The sequence below is a fragment of the Drosophila melanogaster genome, chromosome 3R (genome assembly GCF_000001215.4).
Source record: "Drosophila melanogaster chromosome 3R".
Classification (NCBI taxonomy): domain Eukaryota; kingdom Metazoa; phylum Arthropoda; class Insecta; order Diptera; family Drosophilidae; genus Drosophila; species Drosophila melanogaster.
The window spans coordinates 26,235,194-26,262,661 of NT_033777.3; the positions used below are offsets into that span (position 1 = coordinate 26,235,194).

The 27,468-nt window shown below is 40.5% G+C and overlaps 1 protein-coding gene, 2 long non-coding RNA genes and 1 other non-coding gene across 14 annotated transcripts; 3 read left to right on the top strand and 1 right to left on the bottom strand.

Moving 5' to 3' along the window:
• Window positions 1-131: 131 nt before the first annotated feature.
• On the top strand, window positions 132-17,739 carry lncRNA:CR46061 (long non-coding RNA:CR46061). Of its 2 annotated transcripts, none has more exons than NR_133456.1 (3): window positions 132-413; window positions 463-616; window positions 16,137-17,739. It is a non-coding gene; the product is annotated as a long non-coding RNA:CR46061 (long non-coding RNA). The 2 variants fall into 2 exon arrangements; NR_133457.1 differs by lacking the exon at window positions 16,137-17,739 and adding an exon at window positions 4,158-4,935.
• On the top strand, window positions 6,098-6,609 carry lncRNA:CR46062 (long non-coding RNA:CR46062). Its single transcript, NR_133458.1, has one exon. It is a non-coding gene; the product is annotated as a long non-coding RNA:CR46062 (long non-coding RNA).
• Window positions 17,740-18,875: 1,136 nt separating the features above from the next.
• Window positions 18,876-26,398, bottom strand: Ald1 (Aldolase 1). Of its 10 annotated transcripts, NM_170266.4 has the most exons (5): window positions 23,794-24,020; window positions 22,032-22,848; window positions 21,740-21,939; window positions 21,281-21,430; window positions 20,773-21,114 (listed from the first exon to the last, which is right to left on the bottom strand). In NM_170266.4, the coding sequence occupies exons 2-4, from the start codon at window positions 22,825-22,827 to the stop codon at window positions 21,335-21,337; spliced, it is 1,092 nt and encodes a 363-aa protein (NP_733145.3). In that variant the 5' UTR covers window positions 22,828-22,848; window positions 23,794-24,020; the 3' UTR covers window positions 20,773-21,114; window positions 21,281-21,334. The 10 variants fall into 10 exon arrangements, with proteins under 10 accessions (NP_733141.1, NP_001287541.1, NP_733142.1 ...); NM_170262.2 differs by lacking the exons at window positions 20,773-21,114; window positions 21,281-21,430; window positions 23,794-24,020 and adding exons at window positions 18,876-20,238; window positions 26,143-26,398; NM_001300612.1 differs by lacking the exons at window positions 20,773-21,114; window positions 21,281-21,430; window positions 23,794-24,020 and adding exons at window positions 19,410-20,238; window positions 26,143-26,398.
• On the top strand, window positions 25,709-26,322 carry asRNA:CR44321 (antisense RNA:CR44321). Its single transcript, NR_125268.1, has 2 exons — window positions 25,709-25,920; window positions 25,985-26,322.
• Window positions 26,399-27,468: the final 1,070 nt, after the last annotated feature.

Consider the following 27,468-nt stretch of genomic DNA (forward strand, 5'->3'; position numbering starts at 1 on the left):
TTTTATTTGGATACCAAGCTAAACCCGCCTTCAATCGCTTTTTTAGATAAGCGAAATACGAGATTGTACAATTTCAGATCAACAAACATTGGTAAAATAAATTGGAATTATTTTTCTCAGTATTCCGTTCTCGGACTTCAAACAGCCGATTTGATTGTCACATTTTTGAAAAAGGGGAAAGCGGCGGAGGTGTCACGATGTCTTCTGTATATGGGAGTCGGTGATTGGTACGAGTACGGGTTTGCTACTTAGAACCCAACCACGGAGATCAAACACTTGGTCAAGCGAATTGGTGGGTATTAGAGGATTAGAGGAGGGCCGCCTGGGCGTTGCAGTGACTAATGATTGGACAACGGGCAAAATATCAAAGAGCCATGGCTTGCCTCAACAACTGACTCACCCCACTGGTCGGGGTAAGTCCAAGTCAAGAAATGTGATAAGTACGACTGATATTCCATATAGGCACGCTAATTTTTGCAGCAATGCGGTGACAACGGAACGTCTGTGTGTTTAGTCTTTCAACAGAAAAATGCGGCACATAAACAAAATCACAATCAAAAGCGCTGCAGAAGCAAAAGCTGAATCTGAAACGCCGACCAGACTCTCGGACAACCCAGTGAGTATCTAGCGGATGCGTTGCTGTCCCTCAACAAATCGGTCAACGAGAGCGTCGCACTTATTTATTTACTTTATGATTCACTGCGCGTCTCGCTCTATGGTGCGTTTAATATGCCTCGGTGAGGCCTCTGACATTTCTACCCATCACTCGGCGTAAAAAGACTTCTGTTGTTTGCCAATTGTGGTCCGAAAATAGAATTTCCAGTTCCGAACATGACAGGCGGTGTGAACAAATTGACTGAAATATCGTAGATTAAATTAGCATATATATTAGCTCTTTTTAATTAGGTACACGGTCTTTGTGGCGTGAAACGTGAAACATGAAACCTGAAACGTTTACACGAGCACCAAATAAAAGAAACATAAACTAGCCGATTAACTAAAATAATTGAGTAGCGCCGAGAAGGGCCCTTGACTCCGATTGATGAGAAGCGCGTAGAAGAGCCATCGAAACTCTCGAGCGCATCAACTCCAACGCTCAATGGCAATACGTGTAATTAAATTCAGAGCTCTACAAAATTATTGGATAAATTAAAAAACTGTTTTCTATTTGCGTGCTAAAAATAGACATACTCATAAAATCAACAAATTTGTTGCGATATGGCGATATTACCCAAAATGTCAACTTGCTTCCGTGGTGTGAAGCCATAAAAATATTAATTTGAATAGCTGCATTATTAAATAAAACTTAAGAAACATTAAAAAACCATTTTCGTATACCCGCTGAGTAGCAAAACAAAAGTAGAAAGAATGCCAAATGTCATTAGAACAGATTTTGGCATTTGGCACAGAGGCACAAATTTCGATATTTCTTGTTTTATTCTCAGCACAAGCGTTCTACACAAGCAACGAAACGAATAAATTGGATTTAAACGCTAGAAACTGTCGAAAGTCAGGTGAGGAGCAAAGAAGGCCGTGTGGGTGGACAAGCTGCTGTCATCTTAAGCAAATTTGTCGATTAGGCAAGAGGAAATAAACTTTGCGACTGCGACATATTGGTTTTTTTCCCAGATCCGCCGATATGACACGTCAGTGCGTCATCTGATGTCAAAGCTCGGAAAACTAAAGACTGAGCTGAGATAATCTAAGCGCTGTGTCAATGAACCTCACGGAAGTTCGGGCCCAATCTGTCATAGGTGCTCGCCAAGAATTAACTATCAATATAGCCATAAATCTAAGCGGTTTTGGATTTATCCAATTTGCATGTGAACTTGAATAATCCGAGTGCATTGACTCCGCTGCACACCCTTGAGCGACCAGAAAAATCAACACGGGCGTCTGATTCTGAGATACGGCCATGGATTTATGTTATGTTCAATATTTTGGGGATCGGCGCTTTCCGCGAAGCGTCCCATGTATTTATAACAGCTGCAGTCTGTCCGCGTGGAGTGCTTTGTTTTTCACGAAACTACTGCTCGAATTCAATCTGCAGACTTAGTCAAAGTCAGGCCATGTTACTCGTATAATATGCAAATATACGACAGGCCTTATCAGGCCGCTTCGTTATCGCTGATGGGGCACTAGAACATCTAACAGCATAATCAAAATGATTTAATATATTTGCCTGTGCAAACAAACACACACGAGCTCTGCCTTTTCTCGAATTTCTACAATAAGTTTTAAAGTGGAGTCAAGTTTTTGGCGCAGTCCTAGGCCAAGAATCTGAAGAACTGTGCCTTTCTCACGCAGCTTACACTGGTTTTATCTTGCATATTAATGTATATATATATATATAAGAATATGGCCGCGATTCGTTTGGGGAAATGGGCCCATAAATATGCCGTCAGGCTGGCTGTCTCTGTTTTTGCCTCCGACTTATCGCTGACAGTTAACCCGCTCACGACTCCCGATTCACTGATTCGTAGTCCCTATGTCCGGGTGACGTCACAATGGCAATAGAAACAAATGTGTGTAGGCATCGAATATAGCCCTCCTCGTAACACCCCCATTCCCGGAATATTTGAACCCATTGAGATCCGAGGCCAAGGGATGTGTCGGCCGGGCTGTGATTGTGGCCCGTCAACATTCAGCCAAGTTCTCTTCATGGAATATTCCATGACATGATTCAAATATTGTCGCACAGCAAGCAGAAATCTTGGAGCTGGGGGCTTGAATCTGTCCTCCCTGTAGTTGTTTATAAAGTTTTATTCTCCAGCTTATCAGGCGCCACTCTGGGCGGACCTTTTTCGAAAGTATCAACATTTCTGAGAAAGTATCAAATCATTTCTAACATTCTACCAATAGTTTTCGGTACCTTTCTTCTCCCTACTTTGCATATAAATTATTTTTAGTTCTGTTTTGGCACGTGCTACTAAGTACTGTGGAATAAATGGCTAAGTGCATATCTGGGGCTGACAAAATTAAATTTATTCGTGAGTGCCAAGGCTAAAGGGGAAATATATATATTTTTGCGTTTCCCAGAAACTGTCAAGTGTGGATTCGTGTTCAAGCAGGAGCGTCCAACTGACACTCACTAAATATTAGACTTTGTTGTCGATATTATTTGCAATTCCGAAAAGGGGATGCCAAATGATTCCGGGAAATTATGACCCAAAGTATATGGTTATTTTATTGAAAACTGCACACAATTCGATATTTCGATTTTATCAATTTTTTTTACAATATTTATAATTCCTTTTTGTTCTATTTTAAAATTTTTATGTGTTAAGCTTGGCTGTAAATGAACATAAGATCAGATATCACAATCAAATTTTTTTCCAATAAGGCGAACATGCTCTGCAATTTTCACCGTACTTTGTATGTGTACAATTTCTCAATTAAATGAAATTTATGTCTGCATCGACAGCAGATTCTGGGGGCTGGGCGGTGGCATATGTCTCGTTCTCATTATTGCTGCCAAATTACGAACCCGCCTATGAGTAAGCAGAGACAACGAGTCGCACCAGAAGACGACGAGATATTTTCTATGCGATGCACACGGGTTCCCATGCTAGATTTAGCCACACAGCTGTGCCACCCCCATGTTCGCAAATAAATTCATTTCCGCATGGCTATATCTTTAGCAACACGCTCGCCTGAATTGCCGTTTAAATATTTATTAACAAGAGGGTCGGACAAAAAGGTTTATGGTTAAACAAACAGTTGCCATCGAAAAGCAAAACGCTTGGGCAATAATATTTGATTTGTGGCAGTTTAGTCGCCAGTAGCATGAACTCTTTTTGCCATCGACATTTTCGGCTTATTGCCAACAGTTGACTGCACTCTTCCATGCACCTTGGCAAAGGGCCAAAAAGTGGAGCTAGAATGATGGGGGCAAAACTTTTTTCCGAAACATGCCCAGAATACTTGTATCATAACTGTGGCTCTCAAACTGCTGTTTGATTTGCCTGTTTGCACAAAAGCGAGCCGGGTCGAACCAAACTTGAATACAGCTAAGCAAATATTAGCCCGGCTCAGAGCAGTTCAGCCAGCTAGCGAACTCGTCAGCAGCCACCGAAAACATATTATCACTCGTATACCAAAACATTTTTATTTATACAAGTTGCTGAAACTTTGTTTTCTTATTTTTTTATTTGCAGCTCCCTTTTTGGGGCGCCACTATGGCGGCTTTGTAAGCGCTAAATTGTAGGATGGAGTAGGATTTTCCAGGGGAATGTGCCTCGACAGAAAGAGAACAAGAGTGTGGACTTTCATTGAAGAAAGTTTGTGGCAAATTGATTTAAAATAAATGGAAATACACATTGGCAGTACGTGCCTAGCTGCCGTGGCACAGGTGGCGTATACGTAATGCTCAACCACTGATTTCATCTGTATCCCATTGCCAAGGAAACCAAAGTCAAGTGGATTGGCTTGCGCTTTACTTTTATACACCTACATTACTTATGAAGTGAACAGCTTTAAGTAGTTGAGAGGCATTTACATTTATCAATACCAGTGGTTACTTAAAAGAGTGTTAGCATCAAAAGTCACCGCTGTAAACACTAAAAAATCAGAAACGTTATACATTCTGGACATATATAATTTTTAGCCTGCAGCTGAAATATTGAGTGACATTTTACCATCCTAGTAATTCAGTTCTGTGCTCTTCTCGATTCTATGGAACGGGTTTGTTTGCTGACTTCGTTTTCCACCCAAGTGCACCAAATCGTAAATTTTGTATGCCATTTTGTGGCAGAGGCGGGTAGCGGAAAGAAAGTGGCAAAAAGAGTGAAAACAATGGCAGTTGCGCCGGATGAACTTGCATTTACATGTAACTCCAAGTCTATTGGGGAAACAGTGAGTCGAATTGTGCATTAAAGTTGCACACGAGTGTCGGTTGAATCGAACTCGATTTGCGGCACCCCGAAGTGCAGAGAGAAGTCCCTGGAAGAAAGAAGCTAAATTCTATCCAAAGATAGATAGTAATGTATTGACTACGTTTTATTATTTTTAAATAAATAAAGTTGAACACAGATCTTAATATTATTCCCATGGTATATATTTTGTAATATGCCGGCAGGTTTATTTATAGAATTCTGTTTACCGACGAAAAAATGAAAATGGAAATATCCATGAAACTACTTTTCCTTAAACAATCCTCTTTACCCGCCGAGCCCACTATTAAACATTTCAGGCCCGGCAGCTGACGTCCTTGCTATTGAAAATTACTGGGTTTTTGCCGTTCACGCCAGAAAACCGGAAAGTGGCAGTGATGGAGCAGGGTGTGGAGTGCAGTGGTGTGACAACACTTAGGGTTAACCGCCAGCCACCGAGCCACCCGCTCCACCCACTTCACCCACTCCACCAGAGCCACCATAGCCACCAGGTCCCACCCACTCCGACCCAGCCCAGAGCACTCTCGCCCAGAATGTTCTTTGCCTTTGCTTTATGGTTCATGGCGTTTTTGCCTGCCTGCTTGCATGCCAGTTTTCCATCCTGCCACTACTACGCCATCGTGCCAGCCTTCTAGCTTGTTTGCCATCCTGCCCAGAATGCCAGAATTTTAGCCTGCCTGGTATGGTGAACGTCATCTTCATCAGGGGAATGGGAAAACTTAAGGAGTGACTAAACATCGCTGCTCCACTGTGATTAGGTGAAGAGTTGTTCGCCAAACTGCTACTACTCAGAAAGTATTTCATTGAAGACCCAAAGGATTTTTAGACTCAGGAGGAAATAGTTTATATTAAAGTAGGACAAGTTTCCGAGTAAAGTTCATTTTAGAGCTTTATTAATGTTATAAATTTTGTTCTTGAATCAATCATTCACATTGGTAGTTGCCTTATTTAAGCCGTAGATAAAAGGCGTTCATTATTGGAGGAAACTAATAAATTATGATTCATTGAGATTCTATTCATTAATTAACTAACTTGTAAGAAAATATTTATTTTTGTGTGACTCATTAGTGGGGCTTAGAGTTAAGACCTTCAGAATGCTTCCGGAAGCTGAAAATTTAGAGTGTCTTAGATAATTAGAATGATAAATATGGGTTATAGCCAGCCGTAGTTGGAAAATATTTTGTGTCTTATATTTATTTGTAAATTTATCTACCCTGCAATCCAACATGCTATTTATCCAAGAAACCATGGAATCCATTCACTGCCAAACGTTGCCATCGAAGTGGGGCGAAAATTTCCAAGTGTTGACAGTATTTCTTCTGCCATCCGCAGCTGCGTGTTGGCGTGAGGAAATGAAAACCGACAACGATTATGCAACAACGCTTTCCATCTTCTTGCGGGGCGCCCAGCTTCCCATTTCCCAGCGCTGTGGGTATGATGATGAAGCGCTGGCAGTGGAATATTGTTTAAAAAATGGCACCGACCGAGATGGAAACTGTGTAAGCGTGCACCTGTGATTGAAATCGAAATGACACCCCCGACCGCACAGCGAACAGCAATCGATACGGAAGTGCAGCTGTGGTTCTGCTTTCGACTTATTATTTTTGGCCATTTCCCACGGCGAATCATTCGGAATGGAAGTGGCAACAATTCCGTGCCACAAAGCTTTCAATATATTCAAGCGGCTCCATTTGAAACAAAGAGATGCGCTTTGTGTATTAATTCTGAAAAGAATTGATAAAATATTGAGGTAAAGGTGATGATAAAGTATTTGTAAATAAAAGGTAAAAATTACGTATTAATTCGAGTGTAACATTTTCTGTAAGTTTTTATTTTCAGTAACCCATCTGGTTTTACGTAAAGTGTAGTGGTGGGCGGTTGGTTGGCATAGAACCAGGCAAAGTCAAGGTCGGACCCAGGGCAACTTCAGCAGCTGTTTGCGTGCGGTTGCATTTGAGGCGGAGGCCGTTGTTTTATTGCATTGTCATGTGGCAGCAATTGAATTTACTGTTGCAGCTGGAAAACATGCAACATTTTGTGGTCAAGCGCACGACACGTGCTCACCGGGGGAGCATGCTGGTCATGTTCCGTCCAACGGGTCGAATGGGTGATCTGTTCAGGCCGCATTCTGACAAATTGCCGACAGAAATTTCCGCTCGATTTCGTTTTTAATGGTACATTTTCCATAAAGCTGTCAAACTCCTGACACTCTGCACTCACTCATTGACTGACACTTTGCATTTGATTTTAGAAAAATTCGGCCAATTGCCAAACATTTGTATACCTCTGTGGCCGCTAGTCACTGGAGTTTTTCCATGTATTTAAAAGGCGTCTGTTTTATTTACGCAAAGTTCACAGTCGAATAGCCGATTTTTTTGAGTTTTTTTTTTTTTGTTGGGTATTTCCAATTGACGCTGCTTTTTGTTTATGTTCATGCTGTTGGTTTGGGATTTTTTATTTTCAATCTTATTTTAGTATGCTAGAAATACCACTGCCGAGGCCGATTGTAGCACAACGAATATGGAAATACACTAAGCGACGGTGTGCGATAACATACGGCTTGAATTATATTATTCCTATTGCAAATAACTACTGAAATATGTTTTTAAGAAATTTGAAAAAGTATGTACCTTATTCTCTAAAAAAAAAACACTGATAGATGTTTTAATCTATGTAAATACCTTACTTACAAAGAGTATATAGACTGGAAAAGAAATATTGTAGTGTGGTGAATGGACAACATTTGGAATACCGCGAAAATGTGAATTGCTACTACACTGGGCTAAAAGTATTGCCGTTAACGTAAAACTTTATAATATTGATACTTTCTTAGTTAACATAATTTAGGCTAAGATAAAATGTCATTTTCTGGAAGTATTTTATACCAATCTTTTGATTAACTAATTTTTTTATCACACTGTAATTTGCCCTCTAGGTCAAAGCTCCGCATGCATTGAGAGTCGGAAAAGGGAAAATTAAAATAATAATCCAACAATAACAATAATTTCTTATGTGGAATTAATAAATGCGTATAATAAGTCCGTTGTTGGCAGCAGCAACAAAAGCAAGCTCATAATAAATTTGTGATTCCATTTATTTGTAGTGGCACATCTCATGATTAAGTAAAGTAGATTTCAAATCTCCATTTTGGGTTTCCCAGCCAACTCGCTGCGATTGCATCGGCCTTTTGTGAATTTCGACTGCGTAAAGTGGGTGTGGATTTTGGTCTAAGCCAAATTGGCTCCACTTCGACCGATTTAAGCAGCGAAGCGATAGCCTCTTTGGGCAGAATAAAATACAAATTCAACGGGTTTTAAATCGTTCATCGCATTGTCGATGGCAACTAAGTTTTGTTTGCTTCGCTCCCCCAGCGAGAAAAGTTTAAACAATTGGCGCAAAATCGCAAAAGAAAGGCAACAGAACAGCAAACGAATCCCAAACAAATAATCATGCCAAACACAACGAACTAAACGCAAGTGTAGACTTCCACTTCCGGCGACGATGCACTCACTGCCCATTGAGGGTCACTCAACGGCGACCTTTGCTCTTTGGCAGGTCAACTGTCGCCAAGCGTTCTTGTGAGTGTAGGAACCGACTATCGAACTCACGTTCACAGTTGAAAATGGATTTTAATTACGGGTGGTCACAAATAAATTTCAGTTAAGCCAAATTAGGCTACAATTGCCTTTTTTGGCTAACCAACATCCGGCGGATGAAGAGCGAAAAAGTGAGCGTGCAAATTGTTGCGATTAAAATATTTTCGAAGTGAAAATATTTATTTGATGCGCTTTAAATAAATGGAAGAGCGACGGATGAAAGAAAACGTAAACTAATGACACCTAATAATATGCTTTTGTTCTTATTGATTTGAATAGAAATACCAAAGCTGTGAGTAATACAAATATAAAACCAAAACGAAATATTATTTGCGAGATGACCTAACCGGGCAGGGTTCACTGCACTTGACAATGCATCTTGGCCCTGTCTTCGGCCTGGCCCTTGTGTAGAGTGCTTTTTAGTCTTGACGTCTGGCAGATGTCTCTATCGTCATCGGAGGGATGAACTTTGGCCAATTGTTGCTGCTGAGTGGGGATGACGACTGGTTGTTGTTTGTCCAGCTTTGAATGGGCTTGGCGACCAGGTGTCTCTCGACCACATTGGACTTTGTCGGCTTCAGACGATAGACCGATAGTTAATTGTTTATGGCGGTTTCTTTTATATTGTCAAGCATTAAGTGTGGATTCCAACTGCCTTTGGGTTAAATAAAAAAAAACCCAAAGCTGAGACCGAAAAGTGACTACTCATTTAGCGATCTGAAACTGGGTAAAGGGCAAGACGTAAATAAAATTCGAACCACATTTGGCATTTTATTATTAATGACTGCGCTTTGGGTAATGGCAATAAAGGATTTTGTTGGGCATTTAGCGTTTTTCATATCAGAATAATTGTGGCAGTTAAAACAATCATAACTCACGGCGCATGAGTAATAGGTATCTCAGTCGCATTGGAAAAGAATTTCATATTAATGATTTGAATGATTTTTGGGCTCGTGGTTTTATTAATGAATACCTTGCCTTATTGGCATCAGTACGCTTTCCGCCCCTTTTAATGTATTCCAAAATTACCTTAACAATTCTTGCCTTTCTTCGGACCATTTACTTTTTATTTCCAGATGTGTCGCAAGATTTGCTTCCGCATTTTACTCATTGCAATGCAAAAGAGGTGCCACATCTCCATTGCAGTCGGCCGCAAATGAAAATAAAAGAGGAGTTCGATGCGAACAATAGACCCGCCACACGAATGCTGTGCAGAATGCCAGGCCGCCCTAAAACCACTTCCGCTGTTGCTGCTGCACGTAATGCCCTGATCCGTTTTCGAATCGGGGATGTCGGTGAATGCGGAATGGGGGATGTCGGGGAAGCCAATAAACGCGACAACTGATTCGCATTCCAAATGAGAGGCGCGCGTGCTGGGAGCATTGAGCCCTTTTTTTTAGGGTTCTATAAGTGCCGATATCATTTGATTTTACAAATCCCATGGAAAGTGGAAGTGTACCTATAGATTAACGCTCAGTTTGCGAAATGAATGGCTATTGTTAGGCGTGTCATTTTATGCGGATTTGGGATTTCATTTGAATTTTCATGTCGCTGGTCACGCACCGACAGAATTTACAGGTCAATGAGCAGAGATCACGCTTTTAAGAGGTATAATTCCATTGTTAGGCCATTGTCTAAACAATTAAAATATTAAAAAATAGTTTTGAATTTTCAATAGCTCATTTGTTTTATCGTATATATCAAATACAACATGTTTTAATTGAATATTCTGTTAATTAAGTGTATACTGATATCGACCTGAGCTCTAGTTTTAAATCTGCTTTAAGCATTGCCATTTTGGAGGCGTGTTATGTGCGGATTTTAATTATTTAAAATGGAAATTTATTTTTGATTCAAGTCCACAATAACTGATTGTATTCGCTTAAGAAACATCAATAAGCCGAAACATGTTTGCAGTCTTTTAACGCCCAATACATGTGTCGGATATTTATCTCTGCCTTCTCTTTATCTTAAAGAAATTAGCCCATCGACAGGGCTGGAAGATCTTGAATTGTTTAGAAGCACTTAAATAAACAATATGGAATTCCACCTAATTATCTAAAATATACATAAGTTATTTTATTTCACCATGACTTTGCAGAAGCTACTGAAGAAGTAAAAAATTCCAGTTTAAATTAAACGGAATTTCCCATTCGGAATTCTCGTAAATAACAAATAATTACGATTAAACGAAGTAGCAAACATTGGACACTTCTTCGAAGTTGTGAAATCACGAATCGCATGCTTTGTATTTTAAAGCATCCCTCGTCAAAGGAAACATGTGTTTGCATAAAATAAGTCCAAATGACCTAATAAATATTTATGAAATCAATTGGGGGAGCAAGAGGAACGACCAGAGAAACTTGTATAATAAGATTTCCTAAAAATAAAGCCTCAAGTCAAATTAAAAGTCGTCAATGCGTAAACCGAAATCCAGATAGTTCGATTGCCAGACAACTCGGCGACGCAAGAAGCCGACTTTGAAATCTTGGTAACTGGTTATGCGCAGAACTCTTGGTCAATCGAAGGCTAACTTGGACCACGGAAACTATTCATAAATGCCGTTAAAAGCTCGAGTATATAAAAATCTGAAGTGGACAATTTCCATTCGATATCGGGCTGCTTCAATGGACTCGCCTCTTGCTCCGCTAAATTACCCATTTCGTCAACGACACGCCCAATGGCTTTGATTAAATTATTTGCCAGCCCCACAGACGGCAAACAAAAAGTGACAAAGTGCAGGCAGAAAACTGTGCGACTGGCCCACAAAAGGCAACAGTGAAATACACACATCAAATCAAATTAAGCTTTGTGAAACGAGAAGCGGCTAACAGAAATGGCCACTTTTCTGGCTTATGTCATCAACAATGAGTTGGAATGGCTAGAAACAAAAATTGGATAAAGCCTAATACTTAGTTTAAAGAAAAAATGGTTGATTTACAAGCTCAGAGATTGAAAATGTGGCTAAGTCAGTCAGCACAGACGACTGCAAGCAATTAAGCCAATGAAAACGAAAAACGTGAAATTGTCACGTCAATAAAAAATATTCCCAACAAATTGCTCAAGCCCGCAAATCTGAAATTACATAAGACCGTCTAGAAGTTGCATACATTTATTCAGCGAGTCATTTTAAAAGATGCATGCCAAAGGATCAGTCTCGGATATTTCTAAAGAAATGCATTTCTTCACACGGATTTTGTTGTTTTTTGCCACCTGAGTTGGTATGCTAAGATGTACAGGGAAGGAATAAAACGAAGGAGTGCTTCAATGGCACAGTGTCCTTGTAAATCTGTGAAGCCGAGTAAAAGATAAGATGAACTTTTGAAGTGGCTACAGCTATTCAATTTCCTTCATTATGTTACAATACCTTTAAGGCCATCCTAATTCACTAGCAAGCAGAACCTCGGATTTATAAGCTTACTAGTAAATATGTAGTACTTTTGAGAGTCAGCTACCGCTTTCTTCCGGGGAACAAGCTTATTTATCAATGCGGTTTCTTTATTATTGTTTAATTGTACAAAATCCCTTGAAATGAAAGAAAAACTTTCAGATCCCTCAATCAAACAGCCGTAAAGTTAAATAAAATCGCCGTTAGCCAATAAATTTGATATAAAACCACTTTTAAAGTTTTTTTTTAAATGTTTTTTGTTCGGCTTTCCTTCTGTTTTCCTTTTTCCCGCTTCCTGCTTTCAGATAAGAGAAAACTTTTCGGATAATGAATTTATACTTTTTTGTGGCTGAAACAATTTCCGCACGGCTAAGGTCAAAAGGCACGTGGGAAAAACAGTGACTTAAGCTTTAAGAGCTAGAGAAAGTATTGTATGTATATTCTACGCATACGAAAGTGAAAGAAGAGAACGGTTCTTGACTTAGACTCATTAGCTATTTATAAGTAGAGTGCATTCCCACTTTCGGAATAGCTAATGGGGTAAAACAATACACAAATATAACCGCTCCCCAGGCATCGAAGCCATTTCAAAGTCGCGACTTTCTTCAGTCTGTTCTGTTCAGCGACAGCTGGCAATTTAATGAAATTTATGCGACAGCGTCTCAGACGCAGTCCGTTTGAGTTGATTCGAGTTAATCGATTTGCGTCGCTCGCCTCCGATTGATTTTTCAGTCTTGAATTCGCTCACAATTTAATTGCCCGTCCGCCTGAACTTGGGCCATCCAGCACACACGCCCGTGGAAATTTTCGCACTTCATGCGAGCATTTAAAAGGCAAATTCACGGCAATATAAACCAGCGCACATCAATCAAAACGAAGAGCCAGCCGGCCAGGCAGTCAGTCGGCCACTCGGCCACCAGTCAAAGGTTCAAAGTATCGATTGAAGGCAAAACGCGACTGCAGTTGGCCAGACGAACAGTGAATGCAAAACTGTTCGGCGTGCTCCGCCATTGACAATGGCATTGACGCAACCGAAACTCTTCTGTTTTATTTTCTGTGCTATTTTTAGTGCATAACGGAAATGCCGTTGCTCTACTAATTCTGCAATGCCCAGGTGACACAGTAGTCTCTCGAAAAAAAACGATAATGCTAAGCACAATTTTTTAAAATTAAATATTATTCTTTTAAAATTTACTACATTTTTGGAGATTATTGATAATTTTATATGTTATGGGTTAAGTTGGCTAAGACAAATTTTGCTTTACAAGTAAGGTATATAAATATAATTAAATACGTGTCAAAGAAATATTTTTTAAATTTTGATATTAAATATTACCTAATGGTAAATATACCTTAAATTCTTTTGTTCAGTATTTGTTGTGATTACTGTACATTTCGTGCCTTTTTGCCTTCACGTGCTCGCAGAATGCTTTCGTAATAGCTACAAGCATACGCACAGCCATCGAGTGCGAGCAAAGTGTAAAGTGTACTGGGTAAATCAGATGAAGTGTAAATCAGAGAACCGCCGGCTTCTCTCGGTGCGAATTGAATCCAATTGAAATGTGGACATCTAGCGCAATTGCCGGTCATGGGGGCCAGTTGAGATGAAGGATGAGTGTGTGCGGGTGTGCCTGCCGAACGCTCGAACTTCTCCATTTGAAATTAACAATTTACCTAATCCAGCAACCAGTGCGGAAACCTTTTCGAATTGCTTTCTCAGCCGGTTAAATATCTACGAAAAAGTTGCCCAATGGCAATCCGCTCCCGTTCTCCTTCCGGCCCGGAATTCCACTCATCAAAAGGACTTGAGCCCCGTAAAGTGCCTTTAAAACTGCGCATTTGAAATTGACGTCAGAGACCTAAGCCTTATCCTTCAAGGCGGCAAGCTAGCTTCTTGCGCCTTTTCTTCACTTCCCCGTCACCTCCAGCAATTTCAATTAATTTCAGAATCAACTGAGCGCGAGTCATATTTCCCAGTCCGGTTGTTTCGCCGTCGCTGGAAATGCACGAGCCGGAAAAGCGATGAAAACTCAACAGTTTCCCACAATTTTGCACTATTTTGCACACAGTTTTGTTCCATTTCGCAATCTGTAATGGAAAATCTAAATGATGAAAACCTTTTGTGTGTTACGTCGCAGTGCTAGAAACTTTAATTGCACAGTGCCACAGCCATGCCCGCCACCGAACCCATTCTCCAACACGTTGTCCTTGAGGGACAGGGTTAATTATGCCAAAATATTTTGTCAGCTTCACGTGGCAAGAGAGTTTGTCGTTGTCAAAAGGACATTAGCCGGCTTTGTAGCGAGGCTTGTGAAATCAGAACTTCCTTTGGCCGCCGGCTTTGTCCTTGATCCTGCCGCCTCTCATTTGTCGAGCTCTCATCCTTACGTATACGCAATGCCGGCGACTTAAGGTCGGCAGATTGCTTATACGCCATGTGGGTCAATGAATTAGCGGCGCTTGTTGTCGTAAAAATGACTTTTTCGTTTTATTCGCCTATTTATTTGTTTTTGTGTGCCATTTGTTAGGCCTTACAAATGTTAAAATGCAATGACGTAGTCAGCGATTTGATAAGGTTTATTTATAGCAATAGGAAACAATGTCCAATGTAAATAAATAAGATGGAAATTGAAAAATTAATTGACATTAATTCAAAGTAGTACATAATTAACCTACTTATTTTCATTAAAAAATAACATAAATTCTTGGAACTTTGTTTTATCATTTACTTTTTCAGTGTTCATTATCTTACCTAGTTTATTCTACAGTTTTCTATGAATGGGCATTTCCCTAAGATAAGGTTTTAATTTGAGTCAGCTATGTCTTTTATAGCAATATCAGCGTTGCAATCCGATAGCTATATATGCCAGTGATTAGTTTACTCTTTTTGTCAGCGACTTTCTCGAAATGAAAAAGTTCTGATTTAATTTTGTTTACTCTGCGAAGTGCCAGGGGAATCCCTGCCAGCTGCTAAAAGGCTTTGCATGTTCCATTTTCCAGCTGAATGGAACGGCAAGGGGATGAATAAGAATATATTCTAAGTATAATATGTTCCCTCTCATTACACACACTAGCGGCAGCAAAACGTTTGCTCTGCGGCCCACCCATTTGAATTAAATGGTACTCATTGCACTTGCTCATTAGAAAATATTTGCACATATAATTACTTGCACTTCCCAGCCGCCTCAGTCGCCCGATATCTTCCCATGAACACGGGCATTATGCATTATGCAAGCTCACATCTCTACTCACGCGATGTCGGTCTCAAATCAACGCAACGCGTCGCAGATTGCATTTCAAAGGCATTTTAATTGCACGTGAGTGAAAGGCTTGGTGGGAAAGGGGAAATGAAATGTGGGGAATCATCGGGAGAATGTCAAGGCGTTGGGAAAGTTCTATGATGCAATGGGAGTGAAAGTCGGAGGCAATGGAACTTTGAGTGCCTCGTTCGTTCACCTGAATCTCTGCACCCCGCCGATTTGCTCACTTTGATTTCATTTGAACAGCAGCTGGCGGCTTCTTTGCGGCTCCATTTTCGTACGGGTGCACTGAAAAGGAAACTGTGTGCCAGTACCTAAATAAATATAAAAAAAAAAACATGCAAAATCATTTCTCACATTTTTTTTATAATTAGATGAAAATATAAAAGTAGTTTAACCTGATCTTAAGTATATTTATATTTAGAGACTTTTTTGTGCACCTATCGTGTACGAGCATCGCGTAATGTTTTCACGAATCTTTCCCCTTCTGAACTTCAAGCCTCTCATGGCGATTTATTTGTTCCGTCGATTATGGCAGCGAAATCGTGCAAATAAGATAAATGAAATTGTCAGAATTTTTGTGATTGCCTGACTGTCATGTTACTGTCAGCACTGTGTTTTAACTCCTTAAAGAGTGCTCAGAAAAATACTGCCATTAATTAAGAGTTCCGATTTACGTAAGTTATTCATGCTGAAATTGATGAGTACGGGGAAAAAGTAAGTTGATTCCCACAACCAAAATCAATTTCCTGTCCAGTTGGAAAAGTTTGCGTTCAGCTTCTTTTTGCATACATTTTATATTAGCCGAAACAATAGTTTTTCATGAACTTAATTGAAAATTGAAAGTACAGCAAGCAAAAGTTTTTCAAACTATTTTGCAGCTGCAAATCTTTAAGTTTGACTACGTATTCGCTTACTTACTCAACTACACTTTCAAATGTGAATGCAGCTTGTAAGGTTCAATATTTTCTTTACATACTAAAACTATACACTTATATAGGCACTGAATCCACTACTCTTTCGCATGCCAGTTGAGTTTGAAACACATTCTTACCACCAGACACCACAGTGAGCCCAAAAACAGAAGGACGGAAGGGGAGACACCCATAGCCAAGCAATTTGTGCCGTTTTTGCCGTCTCATTTGGCACACGGCCAGTGCATTGGGCCAAAATGCAATCGAGTGCACGCCCGTCTGCCAGCCTGCGATTCCGAGCGACTCCGCCGCGTGTCCGGCCCCCTCGCAACTATAAATTACATTCCATTAAAAAATCATGCCGCGGCGCACAAATCAACATCAACTCAATGAACATAAATTGTCAAGACGAGCTGCTGGAGCGAGGGGTTCGTAAAAATACGGGTGGTGGACAATGGCAGGGCGGCGCTAACGGATCGATCGACCTTCACATTGGCCGCCATGACGACGACGGCGACAACGCACATGGCCCAAAATGCACACAAGCAGGGCCAAAAAGAAAAAGGGGATTGGCCAAATGACAGGACTTTGTACTGAACGGCCAAGCGGTCTACAGTGGATTAAAGATGTGCTAGATCGGGGAAATTAGGGATGAGATTATGTTATGTTATTGAAAGCCCAAAATAGTTGTTGGCTCAAAATTTAAAAAAGTATAATATTACATAATCTAAGGATAACAACAAGGATTCTAACAACAAGACACTTCATTGTGAAAGCAATACGTAGGATATTTAATTGTTTTCAGTGTAGGATTTGACCTATTTTAAATTATTACCCTAGTCGAATCATCCATAAATATGTATGTGTTCCCCGCATTTTCCATAAATCTCGCAGATAGTGCTGCTATCTTAATTGGTCCTGTCCACGGTGCGGCCAACGTAACGCATTTGGGAGCTGTCCGACGTGGATTCCGGTGCCTTCGAGGTTTCCCTTTGATGGCCACTGGTTTTCCAGTGGATCCAGAGTTCGTTTTGAGCTATTTTTGCTGCGTTGGCGTTTGCGACACGCAGTTGGTTTTGTTATTGGGCCCCCGAGTGATGTTTGCAGCTAATTAGAAACGCCCCATACGCCCTCACATTTGGCCAGCAAAGCAATCTGCAATTACAGCTCTTGGGAGGGAGAGGATGTCTCCCAACATGTGCGAAATAAGTGCCAAACGATTTGGCTTTCGAAACGGGCATGTAATTAATGGAGCGTGGCTTGAATTATGCAAAGCTCAATCAGCTGCATTTCGCAGACCTGGAATCCCTCTAGTCCGCTTAGATCCTTGGTCTCCATCTCACGGTGAGTCCATTTCCGCCCAAACACGTTGTGTGCCAGGACTTGCCAGCATCCCCATCCACTTCCTCCTCGACGCCACATGACGTGCCGTTGATATTTATGTCGTCGCCATTGTCGTCTCAGTTCTCGGAACTTCATTCACCATCCCCGCTAGCTCAGAATTCAGGACGCAGGACTCGCTTCTCCTTGGAGCGTAATCAGCAACGTGCCAGGGTAAGGTAAAATCACTATTGCACCGCAGGAAGTCCATGGATACAATGTATGTTCAATGCACTGCAAATAATGGAATATTCAACCTAATAACTAACTAATAAATATTTATACTAAAATAAATATTCATAAATTACAGCAGCCCTATTTAATTAATCTTAAGATTTTTTAAAAGTATAAATTGCTTCCATTAATCTTAACTCTTTCAACCTAAACTGCATTTCCCCTTGTGTTTGTTGGCGGCAGAGTGACATGAAGGTGGCGAAAGGCTGCGAGCCATACTGAATCCAGTTTAGAAACGTTGCAGGACAAGATCCTGCCGGCAACGTGATGATGTTTACATCCTATGCAAATACAATTAATTCCACTTTTGTGGACAATCTTTGTGCCAGCAGGTCTGTGAGGGCGAGTGCAAGTGTGACACAGGAAATGTTGACACTGCCACAGGGATTGTGGATCAGGATGCCAAATGCCAGCACCTTTTGTTGGATTTTCCTACCGTTCCCCTTTGTGGCTGTTAACCCCAACGAGGAGCACAGTTGCGGTCGAACTGTTCCACGAACACTTTGAAGTTTCCTTATTATCTTTGGACGAAGGCAATCAATGACGCAATGGTGTAAGCAAGTCGTTCAGCCTAGCGCTATAAATCAGAAGTAACCCGAAAACAATTGTGATTAAATTGACCATAATCGAACATTAAATTCACACTTAGAAAAATTATGCTTGTATTTAATGCTCGTATTAGATTTTTAAGTGAATCTGAATGCTGAATTAGTCTTAAATATTCTTTCCGTGCAGTTTCCCCTTCACCATGCTAAAAATCCCTGTGTCATCTTATCATCGAGTTGCTCTGTCTGGGCCGTTGCGCATTTGATTTGGGTGTGATTAAGCGAAGTTTGCACCTCGCGAATACCACAAACCCAATTGAAAAGGGATCACGGTGCAGATTACGAACCCTGTTGCACGCTGTGCTTTTGCTTCCATTTGCATTACAAATAAGCGAAATTGTAAATTTAAGTAACACAAAACTCTCGAAATTGGGTACAGATTCTGCGTTGACCTCAAGGTCTGCGGCTTTACCTTTGGCTATGTTAATAGCAACTGCCCAAGGTTATTACTAATTGACTTTCAGTGATATAAGAACTTCGAATGCTACATGTAACCTCAATGATAAAGATGACTTGGTTTTAGGCCCACAGTACCTTTTAAACTGTAACTCATGCCTGGAGTTATGCAACGCTTTTTAAAACAAACCAATAATATTAAACCAATTAGGGTTTCTTTGCTCTTAAGGTTTTTTATTGAAAGATGTTACTTTAACACCATTACTTGTATGCGGATGATGTTTATTTGTTGTTTTTTATTTCTTGTATATTGGATGTACAGCTGGTTGTTGTTGCCGTTTGTGGTGGTTTTTATTTCACAATAAACTATTTTAAGCTTAACCCTTTCGGTAGGTATTATTGTATATCCTTCACTCGTGTCTGTTATATTTTCACATTGCACTTCAAACAATTGTGTGAATAACAACGATATGCAGAATTTGCAACTTGAATAACGTGTAAATTAAAACATGATTTGATAAATATGTGGGTTAGTCATTGGTACAATATTTTTGTATTTAAATATGTACTGTGATAATGTCGTTGCTGCCGTTGTTACTACCCATCGCGTTTTGGATAGAGAATCAGAGTTGGTTTCAAAAAATTCTAGTAACAAGCATTGTGCCCCAGCACAGTTTAGAGGCCATTGGACACTGAAGTCCATATGTTGAATATATAAATTCATATATTTTCTTTTAGTATTTTGCAACAACAAGTTCTCTTTTAACAATGTAAATATATGTATATAAGGTTAATAAAGTTGTTTTGGGGGCTTTTCGGGTTTATTTTAATGTGTTTGTTTATTCTCGTCATTTGTTTCACTTATACTTATCAATCATAAATATAAAGTTTAATAATAATAATAATGGTAAAACATCGATTTTCATAGTGGATCTTTTTATAAAACATTAAAAAAATTCAAAAAACGTTGTGCGACTTCAATGTTACAAGCCTCATACATTTAGGTGTTGCTGATAGTGATTGCTGTTGTTTTCACCATAAAATGTGCTTTAGCCTAGCGATTTACGACATATCCTTTTGTTTTCATTGAAATCTTGCATAATCATAATAATAGAATAGAAATGTAATAACTTCAACAATAATAGGTTCATGTGCTTAAAACTAAAGATAAAATTGTTTGAATTGTTGAATTGTTTCTCCATCGAACATATTCAATCCTTTCTTCTGCACTCATCATTTAGTTGTTCTCTAAAATAATGTTATAATATAATAAACTTGCAAAAATGTCACGTACTACATATATATAACATGTTTTGAAAGTGTAATCGTTCATCTTTTTTTTTTTGGTTATTTTTTGTAATGCTTGCTTTGCTTAGCTCTCGAAACTAAGGTAAAAATAAACAAATCTGCCAAACTTTTCCAGCAATCTGCTTCGTATTTTTTTTTTTTGTAGTAACGTGTAGCCAAGGTCCAACCAAACGCCTTAGTAGGCGTGGTTGGCCACGAACAGGGATCCAGATCCGGCACCAGCGCTGCCGGCAACGTACTTGCCCTGAGCAGCATCACCGTTGGCCTGGGGGAGGGTAAAGAAAGCGGGGAAAATTGATTAATTTCGTTGTGAGAAATGCCTACTCCTAATTATTACTTAGTTGTAACTTGGCGAGCCGCAGCAAAAAAGTTTTTCGGCCAGCATGAAAAAGTTTTCACACTGATTTTTGCTGCGCTCGAAGAACTTCCGCCACTTTTTCCACCTGCGGCAATTTTCTAAAAACTTTCCACGCATCCAAGCGCACGAATACATGCTGCGTACTGCGGAAAGTTTTGGAAAATTTAATCTTGCAAGTTCTTTGGAGGAAAATTATGATTCGATTAAATATATGTAACAGCTCTCCGAACGAATTTTACGTTGTTTTCAACTTAACTGTCAGGTACAGATATTCCGAATTATTATTCTAATTAACAGTAGGAAGTTTGCAAAGGGCTTTCATGAATAAAGTTAGACAAGACATTTTTAATTAAAATGTATTTAAATTAAATTAAAAGGTAAAATAAAATCGAATTTTTGTTTAAAGCTAACTAAAGTAAACAAAATCATAAGCAAGGTATTATTAGAAATATATAATTTATTTCTGTTCGCCAAAAATATTTTCTTTAAGGTCTAGTCAGTTTATTCGGTAAAATGTAAAAATGTATAAAAGGAATATATTTGCAGTTCCATTGTTGGAGGAATATAAATGTTGCCCGTCTCACTCCAGCTGGGCCTCGATCAGTAACTCTTGCGGATTATCTGGATTCGGCTTGGGATATAGCTTCGCTCGATTGTGACTCGGGATTAGTGCGTGGCATTTAGGACTTAGTATTTGTGCTGGGCGACAAAGAGGTTGGCATTGCCGGCAAACGACGGAATTGAGCCGGGCACGTAAATACCCTGACAGGCCTGGGAATTGGCCTGTGGAAGCGGGAGGAGAGCGGGATTTTGGTTGGGATTAATCAGATTTTGGGCTTTTGTGGATTAGGTTTAGAGCAAGCGAAGCATGAGTGGCACGAGGACAGTATGTTAAAGGCGTTTGCGATAAGTCGGATTTGGTGAAAGGCGGCTATGATTCTTAAGTTACCCCATGAAAGCTTGTTCATCGCCATCTTAAGGCAGCAATTCTTCAATCCTTTGATCAATACCTGTGGTCATCCACATGCAAAGTATCTTTTCCAGCGAACCCCTTAACCGATCCAGCTGTATAGTTACCACAAGCCGCCTCTCCGTTAGCCTAGGCATGATTAATGTGTGGTTATTGATGATGAAATTAATGTCTCACGTACAAAAGCAAAAAAAGGTTACAAATAATGGTAGGGAAATGAAAGGGATAAGATTAGAGGATTAGAAGAACATTGTGGTCATTTGGGATTGGAAATGGAATCAATGGCTGGGAATATGCTGTATGTTATATTATACATGTATAATATTTCTTAGCCCAAGGAATACTTCCGAAGCATATACCTGACACTCTTAATACATTCACCACTTAAATTGCTAACTGCAATCAATCGTGCATAGATACAACTATCCAAGGACTCACCTTGGCGCGCTTAAGCAGCTCGTTCTGGCCGGCAGCAATGTTCTCCTTCTTGCCAGCCCAGGCACGCAGGACGGAGGCCTGCAGGGCACGACCGTACGAGAAGGTGAGGGCCCATGGGCGGATCAAGGGAACGTTGTTGATGGCACTCAGGTTGACGGTGGCCTCCTCCTCGGACTGACCTCCAGACAGGAAGGTCACGCCTGTAGACAAACAATCGATTAGATAGGATTCATTGCAAAAACAAGGTGAATGCATTCCAATCCAGAGATTACAGTTGGATTTGATGACTCACCAGTAACGGCGGCGGGAACGGTGCGGCGCAGAGCCTGCACGGTGGCCAGGGCGATCTCCTCGGGGGTGTTCTTCTTGGCCGACTGACCGGCGGTGACCATGTTGGGCTTCAGCAGAGTACCCTCCAGGTAGACGTGGTGGTCGCTCAGGGCCTTGTAGACGGCGGCCAGGACGGTCTCGGTGACCTTCTGGGCGCGGTCCAGATCGTGATCGCCATCGGGCAGAACCTCGGGCTCCACAATTGGGACGATGCGCTGCGACTGGCAGATGGAGGCGTAGCGGGCCAGGACATTGGCGTTCTCCAGGATCGACTGGTAGGATGGGGTGTTCTTGCCGATCTTCAGGACGCAACGCCACTTGGCGAAGTCGCAACCGTCCTTCTTGTACTGGGCGCAACGGGCGGCCAGGTCATCCAGACCCTGGGTGGTGACCTCATCCTCAGAGCCGAACAGTGGGACAACACCCTTGTCGACCTTGATGCCCAGAATGATTCCCTTCTTCTTCAGGATCTCGGCGAAGGGGGTGCCATCATCGGCCTTCTGGTAGAGGGTCTCGTGGAACAGGATCACTCCAGAGATGTTCTCGGCCAGCTTGGGGTCAGTGCTGAACAACAGCTGACGGTAGGCACGGCGGTTGTCCTCGGTGTTCTCCACGCCGATGTCCTGCAGACGCTTGCCCATGGTTGGGCCGGACTCATCGGCGGCGAGGATTCCCTTGCCGGGGGCAACGATTTTCTGGGCGATTTCGCGCAGCTCATCCTGCAGCTCCTTGCTGGGGTAGTTGAAGTAGGTCGTCATTTTTGAGATTCGAGTGTAGTTCTGCAGCACGAAGATCCATTTACGTTTGATTTGGTGTGGTGTTATTTTGTTGGATGAAAAAGAGTAGCGGACATTGTGTTTTAATAAGCTAGCTATCGAATTCCGCAGCGGCGCGGATGATTGGAAACCATTGCGTAAGCACAGAATTTTGAAATATTTCGAGGTAAAAAATAAAACTAAAAATTTGGACTAAAATTTCGTATACGATCCGCACAGTCTGACAACCAAAATCAAGTAACTCAAAGTTACATATGTTCCTACTGAAAAAGATAACAACGGCTACAGAGATAGCTATCAATCAAGTGTTGGATTATTTTACTGAACTGACCTAATTATTATTTCCATAAAATAAAAAGAATATTTGTAAAGGTCAAGTTATTTAAAGTGGAACTCTGAGTTAACCGATTAGAGCCATTGAGTCATATGCTGTTGTTTAATGATGCGGTATTATATAATTTTGTTTTCAGTGTCAGGTCAATGTCACTGGTGTTTTTTCCAATTTAAAAATATTTTTCCATTGAAGATAATAAATGCTTTGCATGGTAGTGTATTTCACAGCTGATTCGATGGCAAAGAGCGGGTGATTGAATGAGATTAAAGGCGCATGCACGGAAAACGTGCTTTTCTCTATATCTGCAGCTCTTCGCTCTCTCTCTCTCACATTTTTTTTTTTCTAGGTTTGTCCTACACTCTCAACATTCACATATAAAATGTTGCCTTTTAATAGAGCTTTTTTAGAGGTTCTCACAAACATCAATGAAAATTCACATTTTAGAAAAATCCTCTTGGATTGTACTATACAAAGTTGGAAAAGTATCACTGCACTTTTTGGAATGAAATATTATATAGTGTCTTATTTTATAGTGTCTGTAATTTGCTAAAAACTATTTGCAAAAACCGAACAATTGTTTTAAGCTTAGATCACAAAGAAAAATCCGAACCAACCTCGACGATGATGTTTTTGTAACTGAGCAAAGTCACGGAAACCTCGGCAATAATTCCCTCTGATGTAATCAAAGTCATGGAATCTTGTGTCTCACTCTAACCGAATGCAGCTGTCTTCTTCACACCCGCATAATGCGTGACGTGGTAACTTTCACTTTTATTGCCGCTGCTGCTGCGCTGTTCCTGCAGGCAGCGACGCCAACGCAGGGCGCATGAATTTTCGCTTGACATTGAACAAGGTCAAGCAACAAGCCTTAGCAACAAATGTTGCCAGCGAAATTTGTTGCTTACGAAATGCGAATAGAAATTGTTGAAAACCGAAAGTCGTGTGGCGCGTGTGAAGTGCGATAGAGATAGCTAGTGTCCAGCAATATGTAGATACAGATACGAAGTCATCTGCGATGACTAAAAACCCATTTTATACTTGTTTGACATTGACAGTGAGCCAAGGACTGGGAATGGCATAAATGTCAGGTTAAGAGATTAGACCTCCGCAACTTATCGCGAAATATTGTTTACCACATCGACCCCACATTTCCCACGCCATATATTTAACACTTTGTACACGCGTGAATAGCTTGTGGTTCCTAAGAACAGATAGATATTATAAAAGCTTGATATATGCATATATTAAAAATACTGCACAGTTTAAGAATATATTAATATATCTCTAGAATACAAATCATTTTTTCATCTATTAATTTCTAAACAGTTATCTAAACACACTTCACAGAACGACACTAGATATGTATGTACACCCTTATCTATAGAATTATCTATAGATGTTGCGGATTCACTCAGCAGACAACACCCACCTACACTTGCCGGCAATCAATCGAAGACTGAAATGTTTCGAAAACTAGGCGAAATATATACGATGACAAAAAAGAAAGAGGAACGAAGAGCAGCCAACGCATGACAACAAAAAACAATCAAAATAAATTTACGTTCCTATCAAGAGACCGTTTATAAAAATAAACCGCCACATGTCCGTCTATATGTATTCGTGAGCTTGCTATCAGTGAAAATTTTGAATCGAAAACGACGAAAAAACGAGCCCCCAGTTGCGTTTTAGTTCCAAAGGTTTTGCATTATCATAACGAGATTTTAGGTCCGGCCTCCTTGAACGCAGACAGTGGGTCAAAAGAACATCCAACAGTTGAGATAATACTACTACTACTACTACGAACTGACGTCAACTGATTAGCCGTAAACATGGGTGGTAATAATTGTATACTTGTCTGAAAATAGGAAACTTCGAGCACTCCCATACTTCTATCTATGCCCTTATTATGTGACCCCAAAAACTTTGTTGTGGTAACTGTTTACTAGATAAGCCAATGTACCTTATCTAGTCTTATTTCATCGATTAGCTTATACTTTACAATGAGAATGTATACCTATAATTCCATTATATTCATTATAAAATTTCCCAAAGCTTGATATAAACGATCAAAGGAACATAAATTGGTTGTTTTAAATGTTCAAAACTCTTCTTAAAAATCCTAATCAGGTTGATCTTGAAAGGAAGTCCTTTGGAGTACCAAAACTTGTTTTCTGTAGGTTTCAAAACAACCCTTAAACTTCTGCCCCTCTTTTCTCATGTACTCTCTACAAACTATCGGTAAAATGTTTGCTCTCCTTCATTCACTGAAATCTCAATTAAATGGTAGGTATAAAATGCAATAGACAAAAGCATATTGCGTCTATCATGAGAAGACGTCAACAATCTGATGAATTTACGATGACGTTGGCTAATTGAAGTCTAAGCGAGAGAGCGATGGGAAAGTATACATATGTATATCGCGATGTATAGTACATACATTTAACATTTGCGCCAACTATTTATAAAGAAAAACCGCAGCGGCGACTACAAATTGCAGTTGAAAGCCTGCCAACAAGCAAATGAACTCGAATGAAAGAGCGGATGAAAAGTAAGAGAGCCGGTTGAGCCGGTAGAGAAAACTACTACTCACGAAAGTGAGCCAAAAGTCACCCGATAAGGCTTCTTATCGCCTGCAGTTCGCGTAGCCCCCCCACTCCTTCAACCGCGGTGCATAGGTCAACAACACTCGAGAGCCTCGAGGTTCTAGAACTTGTCATAAAAGTGGCGAGCACGCGGAAATGGTAAGATTAGAGAATAATTAAACTATATTCGAATACGCACTCACTAACACTAACACGCCTACAGATTCGCTGCTGCTCTGTAGATTTGGATTACGAAACACCCAGAGAAATGGGAACGATTACGCGACTTTTCAACTGCACTGCCGCCAATGGGGGGAAAAATATCTGAATTTTTTTTAAGGGGCTCAGGGGTTCTGTTCACTGCGTATGACGCCCACTCACCGAACTGGAAACTGAATCTGGGATGTGGTGATTAGCTGCTGGCTACTGGCTGGGTCCGCTGCTGCTGCTGCACTGGAGGAGAGCGGTTAACGCTTTTATTTTCGGCCCGTGTCGCTGCTACTGCCGCTGCCGATGCCTCTGCTACCGCTGACTGCGGCGTCAACGTGAAATTCCAAAGCGAAATAAGCGAGACATGCCGAGCGAGACCCCAAAAGGTTGTTTGGAGGTCGTCGCCGACGGTGTTGGGCAACCGACTGAGCCAAGCGCTTTAAATTCCCAGATCCCCAAACGAAAGGTATCCAAAATAAAGCTCATTCTGGGAGCTTTTAGTGGGGGATGGAACCTAACAGATAAGCTGTAAAACTTATTAGACAGCTTTGAGAAGCTTTAGCTTTCGTTTGGGCGGTAAAAATTTAAATGAAATGTGCTCAAAGCGTATTAACATAATAAATAATTTATCTTAAGATCTCAAACACTATACGATATATATTGAAATAGTATTGAAATGTTAAAAACAATAAAGTGCCACAAACTTAATGTCGCGTCTTGCTGGATATAGTCATCCCAAATCATCCTCATCAAGTGAACTATATGTCTTGCCAAGCTTTCTTGCCCAAAACTATAAAAAAGCATTAAAAATGAAGTGTTATCTTTGCAAGTATTTGTATCTTTTAACCTGTCAACAACATTTCCTATTCTACTTATGCATTGAAAAGAGGGTAGAATAATTAATTTGGTGTATTTTAACCTTAATTACGAGCGACCTGCTTTACTTGGGGCGGTCAATGAATTTTTCGTGACCATCAGCATCAGGCGCTCCAGCGGCAGCGCAACAAAAACGAGGGGTGCCAGAAGCAGCAGCTAGGATAAGCGACTTTCACGCCATGCCTGACCTCCTGCAATGTTAAAGGACTCAACCCCCTGGCACTGGAAACAGCTGATTGAGAGCGCAAACTTTGAGAAAATATCCCCCTATTCTGCCATACAATCTGTTCGAGCGAAAGAGAAAATCGTTTCGCTCTTTAAAATGTCCTAATATGACTTTGGCACAGTTTTCTGAATGAAAAGAATGACTGTGGAACGGGTTATAACATTTAAAGGATTTTAGATATTTCATAGACTATCTATGCTTAGGTTTCTTTAGTTAAAGTGATACAGTTGCTAGATATATATGAAATAATATGCTTACCTAATGAAGGAACCTTAGCCACAGTGCTCTTCATTGTCCTCGCTCTCTTTGTGCCTCGTGGCTTCGTCCTTCGTCCTGTTTCGGTTCTCGTGCCTGCCTCACTCGCTTCCCATTTTCGTTTGGGGATTCTGGTTCAG

Bases quoted from the DNA above. Each gene is read 5' to 3' on its own strand.
- Ald1 (NM_001276056.1), bottom strand. From the start codon at position 22,827: ATGACGACCTACTTCAACTACCCCAGCAAGGAGCTGCAGGATGAGCTG. The intron at 21,940-22,031 runs GTGAGTCATCAA...GTTTGTCTACAG, and splicing joins CGTTCCCGCCGCCGTTACTG to GCGTGACCTTCCTGTCTGGA. The intron at 21,115-21,739 runs GTGAGTCCTTGG...CCGCTTCCACAG, and splicing joins AGCTGCTTAAGCGCGCCAAG to GCCAATTCCCAGGCCTGTCA.